Raw genomic sequence first — 19,996 nt, forward strand, 5'->3', positions numbered from 1 at the left:
GTACAAGTTTATATTTGAGGATTGTTCACCAAATTTATGACTCTTGTTAAACATATGCGCCCTGTCTTAATCTAAAAGGAAGTCTCAATTTTTTACATTCAATCTTGGACCAGTTAAAAGAGCAGCAGCAACAATTACATTACAAACAAAACAGCTAAGAATACATCGTAGCCACCTGAATATAAATCTCTATAAAGATGTTTTACTGAAAAGAGGAGATCAGAAAACACTTTTTTGAAACATTCTTCATTTACAGTTGTCACAATACGCTGTCCATGTAAATCTATTTCTGAGGGCAAATTGCATTTTGTTTTTAAAAATGAATTCATCCTTCAGAAACAATTTTGTACAACAGTTTTAAAGGAATTATTTTTGGACGCTAGCAACTCATTTACATTAACCTATAACCTGCATTAATTTTCCCACAACAGCCTCCTAAACGAAATCGTTCTTCTACACTGTTAGATAAAGTACATGTATTATATCTGGCAACTTCAGTCCAGAACTTTCTTATTTCTTCACGCTAACCACGGAGTCCTTGGCAATATTATCATCTTGTATAGAGTCAGTGATCAAGATGGACAAGAACAGGTAAACAAACCTCAAAATATGAAGTGACTTTAAATGCCGCTAGACGGCTTATGCGAAGGCTGATGAATGCTTTTGGAAGAAACAAGTTTTCGAAGAGTATACTTACAACTGGGATAAGAAGTGTGCCTACACTCTCAATAAGGCATCGCAAGTCTAATTTCTTTTCGTCCGTCTCATCGGAACCAGCTGACGATGACGTCATTGATATGTTTGATATGTTACTAGTCTTTCTATTCCCTGAAGTAAGACCCGCATTGGAGTCTTGAAACAAGGCGTAACCACTTGAAGACCTAACTGGTTTTGTTGGCACACTCTTGCTGCAAGAATTGCATGATGCTACGGTAGTACTTGTATCTGAAACATTTGCTGGTGAGTCTGTTTGGCCACCGTTACCGTTCTCTTGTATTTTACCTATCATTCCAGACATTATTGGGCATTTGCCCATATCAGTGTTACTCATGTCTGTGGAATTCTGATTTTTGCAGCAATCCTGTGAACAGTCGGGCGGTTTCTGGTTGTCAATCGCTCTTGTGACACCATTTGTCACAGGACAAGGGGCAACTTTATCTGACATTTCTCCTCGACATTACATACGTTCTTGTATCCGCTGTATCGTGATTCGCGTCTACATTTCTAAGCCATCTGAAATGATTATAACACGATTGTGAATATATCATACATTATAGTAAACTTGTAAAAACTAGAAATAAATTGTTCTTTTATACATACACACATCTAAACTACTTAGTACACATGAAACAAACGTATCCGGATGACTGTAAAATAGCACAACGGAATTTCTTGTTATACTTTTTAGATTCAAAAATACCACGGGAGTGAGAGGACTTAATCCAAACCAAAACGTCAGTAGGAGTAACATGACTTTCAAGCTGAAACAAGGCATATTTCACAGAACCATGGTGTAAAGCTGTACGTAAAGGTGTTGAAAATCACAGAAGACGCTGCAGAATGTCGATAAGATCAACATGTTTAGAAACGGCTGAATACAAGGTATCACATTTTGCTTGTTTCTGACAAAACCTATCCTTATTTATAAATTCAGTGAATGTTAGTTACAGACATTTTAACATCTACCGATGAATCCGTTTACACTGTCAGTATCATAACGAACGTTTCGAATTTCCAGAAAAAGGTGACAAGCGAAGTGAGCGATGGGAATAGAGTGGTAAAGTAAAAATCTTTGTTTTAGTACAAACAGAGCCGAAGCGGTCAAAAAATAATACAAATTTTGACTTAACTTATAATTAAACCAATAATGTAAGATTAAATTAGCATGTTTCCTCGTATTTAGCCGGGTGATTTTCTAGTTAGCAAAAGACTGAAGCTGGCAATATTGACTTGACTAAAATGTCACTTACTGTGCGTCTACACCTATAAACTAACCGCGTCTCTTCGGCCATATGTACTATTTTTCATAGAAATCACAGTATTTTTTGTACAATTATTAGAAAATGTAGAAAATGACAAATACCCTTTTTCGGAACCCAAAATTAATAAAAAGCAAAGCCGGAAATAATTTCCCAGTAAGATATCGCATCGTTCTATCCGGTTAGTGAGGTTTTCGATCTAATTAAGTGATCCACCTTACAAATTTATGATACATTTTACTTAATTTATTGGAATACGGTTTTGTTATCTGAGATAATATTCATTAGACTCTAAGCGCGGTAATCGCCTGTGTACACATCGTTCGTCTCTAAGCTTACATTTATGGAGTTTATTACATTTGAGGTGCGAAGTGAACAAATTCATTGTTCAATTTATGACATCACTTTCTTTTTTGCGACATCATTTATCACGTAATCAAACAGGATATTTGAATATTTTTTTTGTTGTAAATAAACAGTAGGTTAAATTATTCCAAGAGAGTCGCGTGTAGAGTTAACTAAATTTGGTTATTTCATTTAATTTAATATCATGTTATAATGGCTATTTTTTATATTACATTTTACGTATTATGTCACTGGTTCTACAAAATCAAACAATGCCATCGACCATAATCCATTTTTTAAAAAGGTCATAAAAATACATATTTATGTATGTGTATTGAATTTTTGAAGGCGATTTAATTTTTAAAAATGAAACCCATTACAAAAAGATATGTGAGTACATTTTTGAGTCGGCTAAAGGCTGAAAGCCTTTTGACGAGTCCTTGCTATCCAACGATTCTCTAAATGGACCGAATAACATGTGAAGGGATGTAGTTCCATTAGATTTCTCAAATTTCAAACAGTTCACTGCATGAATGAAGTTAAGTTGTGTCAATTCCCTTTGCTATGACCAATATACGATGTAATCTGTCATATTTATGACTTGTAATTGTGCAATTCTCGAATGTAACTCATTAAGCATAAATGTGCATTTTAAGAATTGCGCAGGCTTACAAAGCTTGGGTAACATCCAGCGAAAGACAAAAAATAGTTCCACTGCAGGGCTCCAGATAAGATGCGTATTAGCGTAAATTACGTATAGAAATAATGCAAATACGCATGTCTAATAATTTCTAAGCGTATAAAAACGTATATAAAATTACAGAAACGCACACAATGCTTTTTTAAAAACAAAATCTGAATCGTCTGGATGCGTTAGGTAACATAGCCGATCAGCCTTAATTCTCCCACATTGAACGTAAACACGCATCGTATGATTTCTATAAACTTTGCGTGGGTTGAATTTTGCAGTCAGTAAACGGATAAATTATCGGAAGAAGAAGCTCTTACTGGTTTGTTTAGTTACTACTGATATTAAAAATGATTTTAATTCTTATTTTTCGAGAAATAAACAAATCGGCGAAACATTAAATTGTATTTTCTTGTAGTTTTTGAAATCGAAAGTAGGTCGTCTATGTTTGGCGAAACGAAACAACTTTTTTATGAAAAGATTTAAATAAGAGGTAATTTAACCGTAAACTTCAATGTCAGATACTGCCAATTGCTGCTAAATGTCTTCGTATCATCACAATTTGTAAAATATATTGTTCAAACTGGAGAAAAGTGTAATCGTATCCGGATATAATATTTTGGGTAAATATCGAGCTGTGTTATGAAATTTTAAGAAAAAAACTAAAAACAAACTGAAACTGGTAGACTATACTGTCAGTACATCAATCATTAGCCGACTCAGGCCATTCAGGCCTTTGATTTAAAAGCCTTGTGATAAACCTTCAAAAGGATGTTATAAACGAACAGAACACATATAGATATAAACACATGTGTTTGAAATATGAAAATGATTCCAAATATGAATGAGACATGCGCTAGAGGTCCTATTAAAGATTCGTAGTAGGCCTCTGGTATGCGAGCATGCAAATATTCTGGCAAAATATCAAGTTTTGCATTAGAAGATTTATTAGTTGTGTAACTGTTTATGGTCAAATAATTTATCTATGGTCAAAGTAAGTTTATAGTTAATAACTCCAATAAATGTTGCAGCTTACACAACGTTCTTACATATTCTAAGTATGCAAATTACTAATGAACCAATCTCTATGGGTTTCTAATTTCACAAGGGAAATGTTACATACAAGTTTGCTTCCTTTTAAACGGATTAACAGCTAGGTCAGGTGTATAATTATCTACCAATATTTATGACGACTTCATCCAACAGAAGTATGTCCGTATATAGATAGTTGTCAGAGATGACAGGCGCACTATAAAGTTCTTCAGTAATGATATCCGATATTTGCATTTAGATGAACGTCAATATTGAGAATTCCATGCCGTGTCTCTTATACTTCACTTGGCTTGAATGCATATCTATAATTTGAGTCGGAGATGCAACCAAAGACGAGATTATGTAATGTTCCGTTCTGTTATTCCCGCACATTGTATAAACAAGGATTTCTATGACAGAAAGTGCAGGAGACATTTTACATTGTAGAAATATTTCATTGAATTTTATTATCACATTTCCTGATTTGGTTTTAAGATTTAATAGTCATTTTAAGATACTTTTGCGACCCCTGACCTTAAAAGAGATGTTTTTACAGACTTCGTAAAAGTCTGGGTCGATAAATTCAAAGCTAACCTTTACCCTGCTAAATTTCTAAAGTGGACTGGTCCATCATTTAGTTTTGGTAGTACCACTTATTATTCAAAGAGGTGCTCACTGAAAATTTGTTGACTGAATAGTGAACAGTGCAGACCATGGCCAGCTTGTGCAGGCTGATCTTGGTCTGCACTGGTCGCAAAGGCAGAATCAATTGCCACCAGCAGGCTAAAGGTTAAATTATGTGTACAGTTTAAACCAATACTTTCGTTTGACTTCATGAATCTTGATACATTTCAATTTTACCATTGTTAAAGTTTGAGTGTTTACTACATTCAATTCAATTTTCAAGAATGCTATTGTATTTAAGTATTGGTTCAATTCATAAAATTGTTTTGGTTCTAGTTAGAAAAGTTCAGAACTGTACATACTACGTTACTGTTTTACTAAAATGAGTTTTGCCCAGTTAAAAGTATCACAAAGAACTATCAGTTTATTGTAAAGTATATAAAATATATCTATGAACTACACTTAAAATGCGGTATATTTTGTTCCTTTGCGACAAAATACAAAAAGTAAGAACCGCAACATTATTGAGACTTACCGTAATTGGGTAGACAGAAGAGAGCGTACTCATAGTATGAAACGTAGGTTATACATAATGAGTAAATCTTAATTTCAAATCATTAAGATGGTTAATTCACTCTACTCTACTCTACTCTACTCTCTACTCTCTACTCTACTCTACTGTACTCTACTCTACTCTACTCTCTACTCTCTACTCTACTCTACTCTACTCTACTCTATACTTTATTTCATTTGACTTTACTTTACTCTACTAATTTACATCAGTATCTGTGTCCCTTCAATTTTGGAAATGGTAGAAAATGTTTGACATGCCATACACATTGGTGTTCGTGGAATACATTAGAATGAAAAAAATTATGTTTATTTGCTACACCTTGATATGGCATGTCAAACGTTGCTAAATTATATATGTATGTTATTATTATTGTATGTTTGTTATTGTTATTCAATGTCTTGTCATTCATATTCTAAAAGTCATTATTGTTATTCTATATTTCGTTATTGTTATTGTATCTTTGATATTGCTATTCAATGTCGTGTCGTTCATAGTCTAAGTCTTACCATTGTTATTGTATATGTCGTTATTCTTATTGTATGTTCGATATTCTTATGGTAAAAGTCATTATTGCTATTCTATATTTCGTTATTGTTATTGTATCTTTGATATTGTTATTCAATGTCGTGTCATTCATATTTTTAATCTTACCATTGTTATTGTATATGTCGTTATTCTTATGGTATGTTCGATATTCTTATGGTAAAAGTCATTATTGTTACTCTATGTTTCGTTTTTGTTATTGTATCATTGATATTATTATTCAATGTCGTGTCATTCATATTCTAAATCTTACCATTGTTATTGTATATGTCGTTATTCTTATGGTATGTTCGATATTCTTATGGTAAAAGTCATTATTGTTATTGTATCTTTGATATTGCTATTCTATGTCTTGTCATTCATATTCTAAGTATTACCATTGTTTTTGTATATGTCGTTATTCTTATTGTATGTTATTTTCGATATTCTTATGGTAAAAGTCATCATTGTTGTCCAATATCTGACGATTCTATTTACAAAACGCGTCATTCTTATTCTATGTTATGTGATTGTATTTATATGGCGTCGCTGTGCTATTTAAATCGCGGGAAATCGCACATACAGTAAGAATATCAAGCTTACAAAAACAATAATGAATATACAACAACAATAACGTCTTTTGCAATAAGAATATCGAACATACAATAAAAATAGCGAATATGAGATAACAATGAACACTTAGATATATGAATGACAAGGCATTGATTAATCAATATCAAAGATACAATAAGATAACAAAAATATAGAATAACAAATAATGACTTTTACCATAAGAATATCGAACATACCATAAGAATAACGACATATACAATAACAATGGTAACACTTAGAATATGAATGACAAGACATTGAATAACAATATCAAAGATACAATAGCAATAACGAAACATAGAATAACAATAATGACTTTTACCATAAGCATATCGAACATACCAAAAGAATAACGACATATACAATTACAATAGCAAATTTCAGAATATGAATGACACGACATTGAATAACAATAACAAACATACAATAATAATAACATACATATATAATTTAGCAACGTTTGACATGCCATACCTTGACTTTCACTGCATACATCAGAATGACAAAATTCAAATATTTTTGCTACACCTTGGTTTTCATGGCATACATCAGAATGACAAAGTTCAAATATATCTGCTACACCTTGGTTTTCATGGCATACGTATACATCAGAATGACAATTTATTTGCTTCACCTTGGTTTTCATGGCATACGTCAGAATGACAAAATTCAAATATATTTGCTACATCTTGGTGTCCATGGCATACGTCATAATGACAAAATTCAAATATATTTGCTACATCTTGACAAGTAGGCTAAGTCATTGAATTTGAATTTTGTCATTTTGATAAAGGTCGTTAGGTCGAAATAAGGTCAAAATGTTAATAAAATAGAGTGAAATAAGGAGTATTTAACCTGAACATCAACGTTGATATTAAAGATATATTTGTAATACCTGTGTAAAAGATGCTGAACGTCTTAGCAATCTTCTAAGGACAGCGATATATCAGTAATATTTGAGCCGCATCATGAGGAAACCAAAATAGTGCATTTGCGATCCGCGCCGTCTGGGAAGGATCCATGTTGTTCGCTTTTAAAGCATATTGCAATTAGAGAAACCGTTAGCGAACAGCATGGATGCGCAGTCTGGTCTGGATCCATGCTGGTCGCAAATGCACTATGTTGGTTTTCTCATGGTGCGGCTCAAATATTACTGATATATCGCTGTCCTTAGATTGGTTAGACCTTCCCTGGCAGAACTCGACGTACAATGGACCTGATGATCCCAAAGAAAACCCAATATTGAGTCCTTGTACAACCGGAAGACTACTTGCTGTGGTATAATTTATAATTTGTAAAATATACTTCAAACATAACCTCAGAAGACATGAATGATTGAGTATATTCGTGAGAGACAATAATATGTGAAGCATCCCGTACGCCCCTTGCATCGATTAAAGCGAAACTCTATTATACCAAAATATTGAATGGAGCCAATCATCCCAAAGGACAAGAAAATATAATAACACCGAGTTTATCTGGAAAAGTCGGAACGCCTATTGCTTAATTTCCGTTTAAAGATAGAATGTTTCCCCTGCCAAAAGCGCCAGTTTTTACCCGTTTTTATTATAAAACTTATATAGTAAATCCTTTACTTAGAATAACATAAACTACGTGTTGAAAAACAATGGAAGACAAAAGCAAGACATTTGCATAATTTCTGCCTATCAAAAATTGTTCCAATAACATGTTCAAAAAGACATTCAAACAGTTTTTAGTATTATACGATTTCCCAAGAGTTATAAGCGAAGATAACACAAAAGTACATTTCTATATGTACGTGCTTGTTTTTGCCACAGACATCTTTTCATATGGTAATAATGTCTGCTGCGTAGCTTTAAAAAAACTGTTTTAACCTTTACAACTATTCTAACTATTCCTCATATGGGATTTGAGCTTGCCAAAACATGGACCAAAGCACACTAACTTGAAAATACACGCGCAAGAATACAATTTACGGAAATGACTTGTCAAATGTAATAAGATTGTTTACTCAATATAATCTGTAACTCCTGATACACACGATGTATTACGAATTGATGGACGATATTATTATTAACAAAAAATCTGCGGAAAGATCATTTAGAAGCATAAAACGCAATCCAAATAAACAAAATAACAGACTTGGTTAGTCTTAGTCTGTTCAACGAAAGGTTATAGAACGAGCTACACCCCTGCACGTCCCCTAGCTCCGGCTTAGGCGGAACGCTATTATCTATTATAAATGGACTCAATGCTCCTCATTAAAAGATGTAGCAATTTAAATCATTTAACCAGAAACAGTCCTTTGAAAGTAACAGTTGCCAGTCCAATTAATTAAGTAATCAAAAGGATATAACTAGTGAACTTTGCAAACTATGTAAGTGATTGATATTTCTATATCACATTGATTTTAGATTGATTTTATAAGTAAATAATTGTATCTATGACTGATATGCCGCAAATTACGAAACTGTTAGTCAATGTAATTATCTATTTTAACGCGAAACAAAGATCTTCTGCTAGTAAATTTTGTAGAAGAGGTATCATTTTGAATGTGTTCCCTTGGAAGTGATACGGAGGACCAGACTCTTTCGATGAATAATAGAACTATCTCAAATTTTACCGAGAACTATCTGCAAACCTGAGGGACCTTCAAGAAAAAGAAAATGCGTGAAATGACGTTACAAAATCTGTTTATACAAAAAATATACATAATAAATTATGTATTACAGTTTTACTTCATATCAATTACCGACGTTAAGCACTCCAATTAGAGTTAAACCGCAATAAATAGAAGATGATCTGAGGAAAAAACCATTAATAATGATTTGAGCAGACACTCTAAGACCTGTTTCGTCTCTTCAATTCTCATACCAAACGTTTTCTTTCTCTGTAAAGGACATAATTGCCCCATTAGTTATCTTGTTCAAAATGTTTACAATTCTCTCCATTTTACCATTACAAAACGATGGAGGATTGTTCAACGCTGATTATATTGTTTGTTTATAACAGATGCTTACAGGACTTAAGTAAATTCCAGTCGCGTTTTCGGCTTTTCTGTTGGTCTCTCCATTAGAACATGAGCGCTGTGTACATTTTTAAGATTTTTGACAGTACACATGTATTTACGCATTAAAGACTCCGATTTCTTTTGCTTAGGTCTGTTGTAAATGTTTACTGTACCACCATGCAAGTTCATTCTATTGGCGATGATTAATTATTTGTTTATGTCAAATAAAGTATTGCAGTGAATGGTTGAACATTGGTCCAGTTAAATATTTAATGGGTAGAACTCCGTAACAGATTATGTATGGATGTATACGTAATATATATGTACACAAATATATCGAGTAAAACAAAAAGAAGTCACGATAAGTAAACAATGGTATATAAAGGAACACATCGGGGCACCGCCTGCGAAACACCATCAAAATGCTTTAACCTTTAGACTGCTGACGGCAAGTGATTCTGCCTTTGCGATTGGTAGAGACCAAAATGAGCCTGCGCGGCTCTTGCATTGTTTGCTATTCAGTTAGTAACTTTTCAGTGAACACCCCTTCGAATGATAAATGGTACTGCTCAAATTGAATGATAGACAAATCCATTTCAGAAATTTAATAGGGTAAAGGTTAACTGATAAAAAGAGCACAAGACACCACTCTTACTCGTCACTTCATTGTCCGAAAATTCAAGACAACTTGAACAAAGATTAACTAGGAATTGTAACAAAGAGCAAAACTGTATAAGAAAACAATGAAGAAGGCTTCCTAAGCCTAAGGAAATAAAGACACAGGTATGCATTCAAAAACTTTGCAGACTTATAGTCCACCAATACATGACAGGAAACAAATATTAAAGCATCCCGCAGGACTTTAAAGGTTAAATCACATGATTTTTTGTCACATTTATGTAACAATTACAACTAACATAAACGAATAAAGATAGAAACGTGAATAAAAGAATTTACAAATACGTGTGACCTCTTTTTGATAGAACTTCAAAGAGGAAAGTGGTCAGTCAGTTTTCAACAATATAATCATTAACGCCCTACTCGTACAATATGGTTTAAACTATCTGCGGTTTGAATGAATGCATGTATGAAATTGGATCGACCAGCACAGCGCCGAAAATATACCGGACATGAGTCCGTCGTGTCCGATTTAAGATAACTTGAAAAATGATAAATGAAATAACCGTCAAACTGACACGACTGTTTAATATTTTTTTTGCAAAGCTATCTTTATTCTTTTCAACACTTTCTTCGATTAAAACACTTTAAGGGTTACAAACAACTTATTTTTACCACTTGTACGTATTATTTACATCTGTTGTTGCCGAGATATCAATTCCCTGTCATGGTTATGCTTACTGTCTGAACAAAACGATTTATTCTTGCCACATAGGATTAGTTTTTTCACAAACAAGTTACTTTAATTCATGGCTTCTATCCAAATAAGTTATGTTTATTAAACGACCTTGTTATCATTATTTATTATTGTTTTTATAAAACAAATTGTGGTGGTAAAGGTATCATTATTATTATTATTATTATCATTATTATTATTATTATTAATATTATTATTATTATTATCATCATTAACATCATCGTCGTCATCATCATCATCATTATTATTATTATTATTATTACATGTATTTGTATCATTATCATCATCATTATTATGATGATTGTGATTATTTTTATAAACTGCACTTGCTCATTTTTCAATCACACCGGCTTTCAGGTGTGTTTCTATGACAAAGGCTAAAAGTAATGATGTAAAGTAATATACTTATCATTCCTGTAATTAATTAGAGAATGTATTGGTCCTATCTAGTACTTGATCTAAGCTTTCTGTAACAAGGTTTATCCATGATTGCTCTTGGAATATGACAATACTTTTTTATATCATACAGCTATAAAAAGGGCTATAAAGTTTGTTAAAGGATTTTTTGAATTACCTTTTATATTATACAGCTATAAAAAGGGCTATAAAGGTTGTAAAAGGAATTTTTTGAATTGTGAAAACATCCTGATTAATTTTGAATGTATTGCATATCAGTTTTATAAGAGTATTTTCGATCTTCAATTTAAGACATTAAACCCCCACCCTACCCAAAAAAAATATGACTTTCTTGTTGATGGATTTTATAAATCTTTCAGAATATCTAAGGTTGTATAAAAACAATACATATTTTTAAAAAAAAAATTTTTTTTTAATCTGCTAATAGTTCAGATTATTTTACAGGGAAAATAATTTTGGTCATAAATTGATATTTTTAAACATAATTTATTTTAAATTAAAAAAAGATACTACCACCCCTTCAGACCTAGAATGATCTGGATTTTGTAAAATATGGCCGCAATTCACGAAAACGCTTGATCAAATAGTTATAGAAAACACAATACGATTTTAGACGCCAGTATTAAAGTCTGCAAAATATAGTACAATTTCAGATGCATTTTGCAGATCAAATAGCTAGAGAAAACAACACGATTTTAGATTCCTTTGAATCAAATAATTATAGATATTACAATACGATGCTCATCCTGAAACACATGCTATCTGCAATTCATAAAATTAACCTGTCGGAATTTAGGCACCTAATAAAATTGTCGAACACAATTGGGATGTCTGAGAACAATAAATTTGGCTAATAAGATCATCTTTATGCTAATTCCTTTTTACATGGCTTAAATTATTAAGAACATTTGTAGTCTTAGACTCGCAAAGGATACTGTGGCTCAGACATAAAGTAATTATTACAACATAAACTACCTTGGCTAAATTGTAACGAAATTATTACAACATAAAACTAACACTGCAGTTTGGTCATATAAGTTTTAACACTGGTCGTTCTCAAGCTGAAGTAAGAAACTGACGTTTAGTACCATAGGTAATTCAAAAGGGATACATATTCCAACGAATTTAATGTAAAGAAACAATACTCAAAGCCAACTTTCTTGCCAAAAAACATAATGCAATGCTCTGTTTTCTTTTTATTATTCATTTGAGAACAATTATTTTGTCAATTGAAATAACCTTCAGTCGATCGTGTTTTTAGAACGTTTGTCTCTTTTTTTTCCGGTTGCAATAACAGAACTTTATGGAGACTTTTTACGGACCATTCTACGTTTTACTGATCTAACCACGATTTGTCCGATAGTAATAATCTAACTTTACTTATGATTTTTTTTCAATGGTAAAATAATGAAAAAAAAAATAAAGCATCAATCCAATGGTAATAACCTAATACATATACATGACTTATAATTTATGCGATGGTTAAAACCTAATATAACCTGTGATTTGGTTAATGTTAATAGCCTAACATGACTTACGCGTTGACCGATGGAAAAAAATTAATATGGTTTATTATATGGTTTGATCACAAATATTAATCTTATTTGACTTACTGTTTGTTTAATCTGTTCAATATTGACAACCTAAAATGACTTTATCGTCATATCCACTAATAACAAAGAATTACAACTTATATGCCTTATTAATCTTTATATAATTTGTCTTATGGCAATGACTTAATATTTTTTATAGAATAGTTAATAAATGTGTGATGGTAACAACCTCAATATGTATTATTGATCAATATACTGGCAAATTTTCCAAATAATAATAACCAAAAATGTCATATTCGTAATTTGTCAAACTAAAATAGCCTATAGCCAATGTCTTATTGATCCATTCATGATTTGTCCAGTGTTATTAACCTTCTGTGTCTGATTGGTCTATATCGAATTTGTCCGACGGCGACAATACTGTATCAGTGATTCATACAGTATTTGTTCAATAATAACAAACGTGTCTTACTCAATCTAGTATTTTGTCCGGTATTTTATGTCGTAATGCATTCAACTGCGCAAACGTACATTGGTTCGTTGGACAGAAATGTCACTAGGACTGGACTGCTTAGTAATCACCACTGACTATAAAATTACGTTCATGTCGTATCTAGAACAAAGAAAATTGTTTCTACTTACCTCAAAATTACACTGAAACCAAGGTGGGCAACTACATGTCGTCAATACGTTTCCAAGAAAGAGGCCAGTTATTTTCTGATCGTTAAGCAATTTTCATGTCAATAGATACGACTTCATCATTGAAGTGGTCTCCACATGACACACTTTATAGATGACTGAATCTAATTACAGAATCCTCATTTATTTAGGTTTACTCTACAAAACATAGACAGGAAAAGCCTTAGCTTAATTTGATCGATTACACATACTCTCTGTTAGCCAATATTAGTTGTTTTGTCAATGTTCTGGCCTACATACAAAAATGTTGTATAAGTGGTTGTCACAGAACTGTGATTATGTTTAATATTCAGTGATAATTGTTTGATGAATTGAAAGTTTGCTAAACTCTATTTCTATAACATCGCTTTACGAATTTTCACATCAAACTGTTAAATAAATCTTGTCTGTATAAGTGTTTTGATGACATGACATGACATACATGATATGACATGACATGACATGACATGACATGACCATAGCATAAACATAAACATAAACATAACATAACATAACATAACATAACATAACATAACATAACATAAGCATAAGCATAAACATAAGCATAAACATAAACATAACATAACATTACATTTTGTTCGTCTTTAGCATGACAAGCTCATCGACATTTTTTAATCTATATCCGTTTGTTTTGTATGATTTTATTTTCTGGTTAAGTCAATGTCAAGTTCATTCATACAACATGTTTTTAATTTGCAATCGGTATGTTTGAAATGTTTTTCTGTACTTTTTAAAGTCAATACCGGTATATGATTGAGAAGAGTTTCTTTCTGCTAAAGGGTTTAAATTTTATCTAAATTAAATATGGCTTATCAACATACGGTATTCTGCTCTTTTAAATAAGTGTTTTCTCATGAAAGTGTCAAAGGTTTGAATATTGATCAACATTGTGCAAAGTATTATTTAATCACCTCCCTTTATGACTTTATCTGTCTAACCTCTTGTCCAGTGTCCAATCTTTCCAACCATTTAATTATGCGTAACACTTATAAGGACAATCTAAAGTTAAAGTAAAAGTCTTATAGAGTTTTATATGAACGAGGTTTAATAATAAAAATAATAATATCATTATTATTTCTTTCTTAATCTTATGTATCTCGACCATGTCTGTTTGTTTGAAAAGACCGACTTATTGCAAGAACTCTAGACTACAGAAATGAAATTTCCTGTCTGAATGTGTGGCCACTTCTGCCATTTCTCTGGCACCATACAATAACTTATTTGTGCAAACATTGGTTTTCGCATATTGGCAATCGTTCATTAAATGTGGTCGGCAGCAGTTTGTTCCAAGTTTTTCACTCTCTCGGGTCATGCAGAAACGACGTACAAACTATTCGACGCGACGGGAAGTAATTCCGTAGTAAATGTACCTTGATTAAAAAGAAAACATAAAGAACGAACATATCCTTATAGATCAATTTTGAATATCAAATATTTTCTTTTCATAAAGTACTTCTATTAAATATATATTCATTTTTTTATGGGAAGCAAATTGTTTTACTCATCAAACCTATGTCCTCTGGGCTTGTGGGTGTCATATCTATTTTACAATACGTCACCACCACCCGCTTATGTGTCCTTAAATGTATGATTGACAGTAAGGTAATTCTACAAAGTAATTATTTTCTCCGGATCAATGCAAACCTCAGAGAAGTCCAATCAATTAATACAAGTAATGTTTTTATGAAAAGAGCCAGACACTAGCGCAGCGTGATAAAATCAATGTACAGGATAAAAAAAAAATAAATAACTTGATTATACCCCGTGGCTTATCTAATGCTATGCTAAACATCCGATAACAAATCAAACTTTATCTTTACAGGTACCATCAGAATGATTGAAAGTACTTAATTGTTGAAGCAACAACCAATGCAGATAAAGAAAATTTCTTACCAGTGTAACTTCTGAATTAATCCATCAGCGCAGATAATCATTCCGAACACTAGGATAGTTTTATAACAACTATTTGAAATACGAAAATCTTCTATATAGCGTCCATGGGCAAATTTCCTATACTGTGCATCAGTATGTTTAACAATATCTTGCTCAAGTAAGTCCAGCTATTCACCTGTACCGAGCGATATGCACGCTCATCGCATGTTTAATCTCCTCTCAAATAACCTTTTCATCTGTATTACCCACGAGAACAAATGACGCTGTTATATCTTTAGTAATACAAGTTACCTTCAGATCGTCAGTTTTACTTTAATCAATATACGAATTTAGTGGCAGATAGTAACATACAAAAACATAGAGCTTAGGGAATATTTGCAAAACGTAGAATATATACAGGCCTTATCTCCATCTACCAACAAAACTTATTGAATTTTTATTTGTTTTCGATAGCCCTTGAAAAGCCCATAAATCTACGACTGCAAAATTTCAAGTGTATAAATATTCAATCTTTATACGGTTACCTTAAATTTAAAATACTTAAGCAATGGATACAAGCGGATTTAATTATATACTGTATAAATATAAACAAAAATGTTATCTTCATGTAAGAGCCTACAAAAAATGCAAATATACACTTAAAAATACTTAAGTATGACATATGCTTAAAGTCATTGTCCTGCAAAAACAAATGTACCATATACCATGTAACAGACTGCGCCACTCTTACTTTTTTACCTATCAAATGCACAGCAGGCAGAAAAATCGTTATCTAAAACATGCAGTCAGGCGATTATTCCTTTGTATCGTGATTTTATAGTATACACTGTTGTTGCAAGGAAATATTAAAGTATTTTTCGCAAGAGGAGAGTTGGCAAGGGTTTTGTCCCTGTTTTGACCTAATATAGCCACCTAATAGTTGCATTGCACCAACCACTAATAAACTATGCACAGGATTTACACGTAACTAATATTTTACTCTTGATACCAAGATTAATCCACAGACACTTAGAGTCAGGATCCCGACCCCAACTTCCTCAGCCCCTGCCAACTGTTAGCCAGTATTTTTAGTACTTTACCACGTACAAGAGCATTGATGGCAAAATTTGCATTTTTAAAACATGCTCATATTGTAACAAACCCCGTTATATGATCGTCACCTACGTTCAGTAAGAGTTATAATGCTAAATAATACTAGCTAACAGTTGGCAGTGGCGGAGGAGACGAGGGGGGTGGTGGGTGGGGGGGGGGGGCTGATCCCACGTGTCTGTGGATAAATCAAGCGTCTCTTTTTTGCAAGATTTTTTTATATTTTATTTATAATTAGGTCTAGATAGGGTAAATTTTGATAACGATTACTCCATGCATATATTTAACGAAGGTACGCTGTCTGCAGAAATTTTAAAAAACACAGTAAGCAGGCAAAAACTTGCTTTGTTTTATAAAGAAATAAACGTACCGAATAATAAATTTGAGTGATTGTATACATTTTGTTTTAAAGACCTACGTAACAATTAAAAAAAAACAACAGCATCAATGGTATTACTAACATGTATATTTTATTCATGCCCTCGCAAACCAAAGTATTTCATTATCAAGTAAGAATTATTAAGCACATGTTTATAGTTTTGTGACTCCATTCATTTACGATGATATTTAAATTAATGAATCCTAATCTTTATTGAAAATGTGCCCTCTTAAAATCCGGTTTTAAGAGTATTAATTAATTTCGCTTTTGGTTTTTAAATGTCATTACTTTTCTTTGGCACGTTTATATCAGATTGAAAACGTTACAATAAATGAAATCATGAGAAATTGAAGATCGAAATACTATAAAGGAATTCTATTGCTTATTGATGTTGAGAAACTTTTTAGTGGTGCTATACGATATGTCTATACCGGGCTATCTGTGCATCGCCAATGTCAAAATATACTGATATAATTGTTGTTTCCAGCAACACCAGACAAATCAAATCTGTACACTTGCCAGAGATACACTCTTGACATCTTTATTGCAAAACAACAGACATTGACATACCTTCTGTTTCTTTAATTCCTCTTGACTTATGGCCTAGCCCTTCTGTTTTGCAGCATAGGAGATAATTTTTTCACAATGATTTTGTGAATGTTCTGTAAATTATTTCGCTTTGCTTCTTTCAACATAGAGACAAAAATCTAATAAGAGTAAATTTTAAGTCAGTAAAAAAATGATAACATAAATTGAGCCACGCCATGGGAAAACCAACATAGTGGGTTTGCGACCAACATGGATCCAGACCAGCCTGCGCATCCGCACGGTCTGGTCAGGATACATGCTGTTCGCTAATGGTTTCTCTAATTGCAATAGACTTTGAAAGCGAACAGCATGGATCCTGACCGGTCTGGATCCATGTTGGTCGCAAACCCACTATGTTGGTTTTCTCATGGCACGGCTCAATTATAGTTTTAACCTACGCTTACTTCTTTCTCCTGATCTTCAGATAGATAGAGAGTTTACAAAGGAAAGTTCATTCAACATACATTTATAACAGTAATCTTTGACATACCGGTATCAAGCTTGATCCCTGGATTTATCTGCTAAATCATTAATATACCACATAGGCACGTACAATATCTTTGACTCTTTGACAAAGTACAAATAGTATCAATTAATAATAGCAGAACTTGCTTGACTGAGTCTACTCATGACAGGTGATGGAATGTCAGTTTTCAGCTTAACCCTAGTCAACACTACCGAGTCTGAATGATGTGTAGCTAAGACATAACTTAGAACAGCATCCGTAAGCACTTCAAAGACAAGGAAGACGACACAGATCTGATCGTTTGTTTTGGGTTTAACGTCGTTTCTCAACAGTATTTCAGTCATGTAACGGCGGGCATTTAACCTAACCAGTGTTCCTGGGTTCTGTACTATTATAAACATGTTCTCCGCAAGTAATTGCCAACTTCCCCATATGAATCAGAGGTGGGGGACGAATGATTGCAGACACAATGTTTTTTATCAAATCGTCACGGAGAACATGCGCCCCGCCCGAGGATCGAATTCACGACCCCGCGATCCGTAGACCAACGCTCTCTCTACTGAGCTAAGCTGGCTAGCTGACCACACAGATAGACAGTCATAGATGAAATAAACTCATATGAGTCTAACAAATTTACCCATTTTGACAAAAATCATGGTTTCGATAAAACGTCCTTCCTATTTTTTACAAATCAAGCCTGATTTAAATTACAAATTGCGTAAATATTTTGCTAAATTTTATTATCGTAATTTTGATTTGGTTTTAAAATTCAGTAGTAATTTAAATTAATAAATAAAGTAATTTACACTTCTGCGAGAACGTATTTCAAACCCAATTTTTATGGGGATGTGGTTTACAAACTTCGTAAGGTTTTGGGTCATGGTAATTTTCTAACTGTATGTGGCAAAATTATGAAACGTTTTATCAAAAGAGGTTACGGCCCACCTATTTTGAGACACACCGCATGTTAAGTGTTCAGCCCGTTTACAGTTGGACACTACGCTTCCCTCTGATTGTGTCCGACGGAAGAGTGGGGACTCTGTGATAAGCAGTTTTTAAATCACAGCAGGACTGAACTGTTTTGATTTCTGTCTTCTGGCCTGTTTCATCGGGTTAATTATTAATGGTGTTTCTCTTGATGCTCTGTGTTCTGCAAAGGCATTGAGTACATACGTTTTTGGTTCTTAAGGTTTGCTTTTTATATAATTATACAGTAGCGTTTTTGTGTTTTACATGCCATGCAGTTTTGTTTCAATTGCATGTGTTAGAGATACATCTGGTGGGAATTACTATTATTTACACTGTCTCGTGACTTTGGAACATGGTGGGAGGCAAGAGAGAGGTTGGGTGCGCACCATAAACCGGTTTAAGCTCCCCAGTGGTGTTTTTGCCACTGACCGTTCCAAGGCGGTGCCCCACTGTGTTTCTTTGTTTGTTTGTTTGTTTTGTCCTCGTGTGTTTGCTTTGTATGTGAGTGTGTGCATGTTGGTAATGTGCACATGTGCGTGCTGTGAGTTTCAATTTTGTGAGGCGTGGCATTCCCTGTTTGACATGTATCCTTGTTTTGTAAATGTAATTCATGTAGAAACGTACAGTATTGTACATATCCCGCGTCATACCATTGATAACAAACAACTTCCATTTGAAAGAATCTCTTGTGGCTAATTGCAATTTGTTAATTAGCTGGTCTACAGTTGTCTTTTGCACATAAAGCAAGGTAAACAACATCTACGGTATTCGAAAACTTCGGTCTTTGTCGTAGATTTCAAAAAATATCATATCGTAAAACCGACCCGTCGAGATGGACCGAATCAGGAGTATTAAGAACACGCGGCTAAACACCTCCGCCACACATGACGCTTGAAGTTTGGTCCCGAATCATTTTGTTGTTATGTTCCTATACAGTCACTTTTACAAAATTTGGTTTGAGACGATGTACACATTTAATGATAGTTTGTTATGCTGGAAGACATAAGTTATAATGTTTTCTTAGATACATATTCAAACGTTCGCAAAGTATCATTTGCATATTGTTAATAATTGATTAGGTTTTGTGTTCAGTGTGATTCGTCTTCTAGCTTTTTAACCTTTGCTCCTTATTGCTTATAATCAGTAACTCGCCTATCTTTGTTGAATAGATGTCTCTATCTGTCTATCTGTTATCACAAC

General features: G+C 33.1%; 1 protein-coding gene across 2 annotated transcripts in view; it reads right to left on the reverse strand.

The window, feature by feature from the left end:
• Positions 1-15,722, reverse strand: part of LOC123557518 (guanylate cyclase soluble subunit alpha-1-like) — a 45,396-nt gene extending 29,674 nt beyond the window's left edge. Inside the window, exons 1-3 of one of the 2 annotated variants that reach the window (XM_045349022.2) lie at positions 15,306-15,722; positions 13,356-13,550; positions 698-1,233 (exon numbers count right to left, since the gene is read on the reverse strand). In XM_045349022.2, coding sequence (XP_045204957.2) covers positions 698-1,165 — 468 coding nt within the window. In that variant the 5' untranslated portion in view covers positions 1,166-1,233; positions 13,356-13,550; positions 15,306-15,722. The remainder of the gene's footprint in view (positions 1-697; positions 1,234-13,355; positions 13,551-15,305) is intronic. The other variant, XM_045349021.2, reaches the window with a different exon arrangement.
• Between the last annotated feature and the right edge of the window lie 4,274 nt (positions 15,723-19,996).

Source organism: Mercenaria mercenaria, chromosome 5, assembly GCF_021730395.1.
Source record: "Mercenaria mercenaria strain notata chromosome 5, MADL_Memer_1, whole genome shotgun sequence".
In the NCBI taxonomy this organism is placed as follows: Eukaryota; Metazoa; Mollusca; class Bivalvia; order Venerida; family Veneridae; genus Mercenaria; species Mercenaria mercenaria.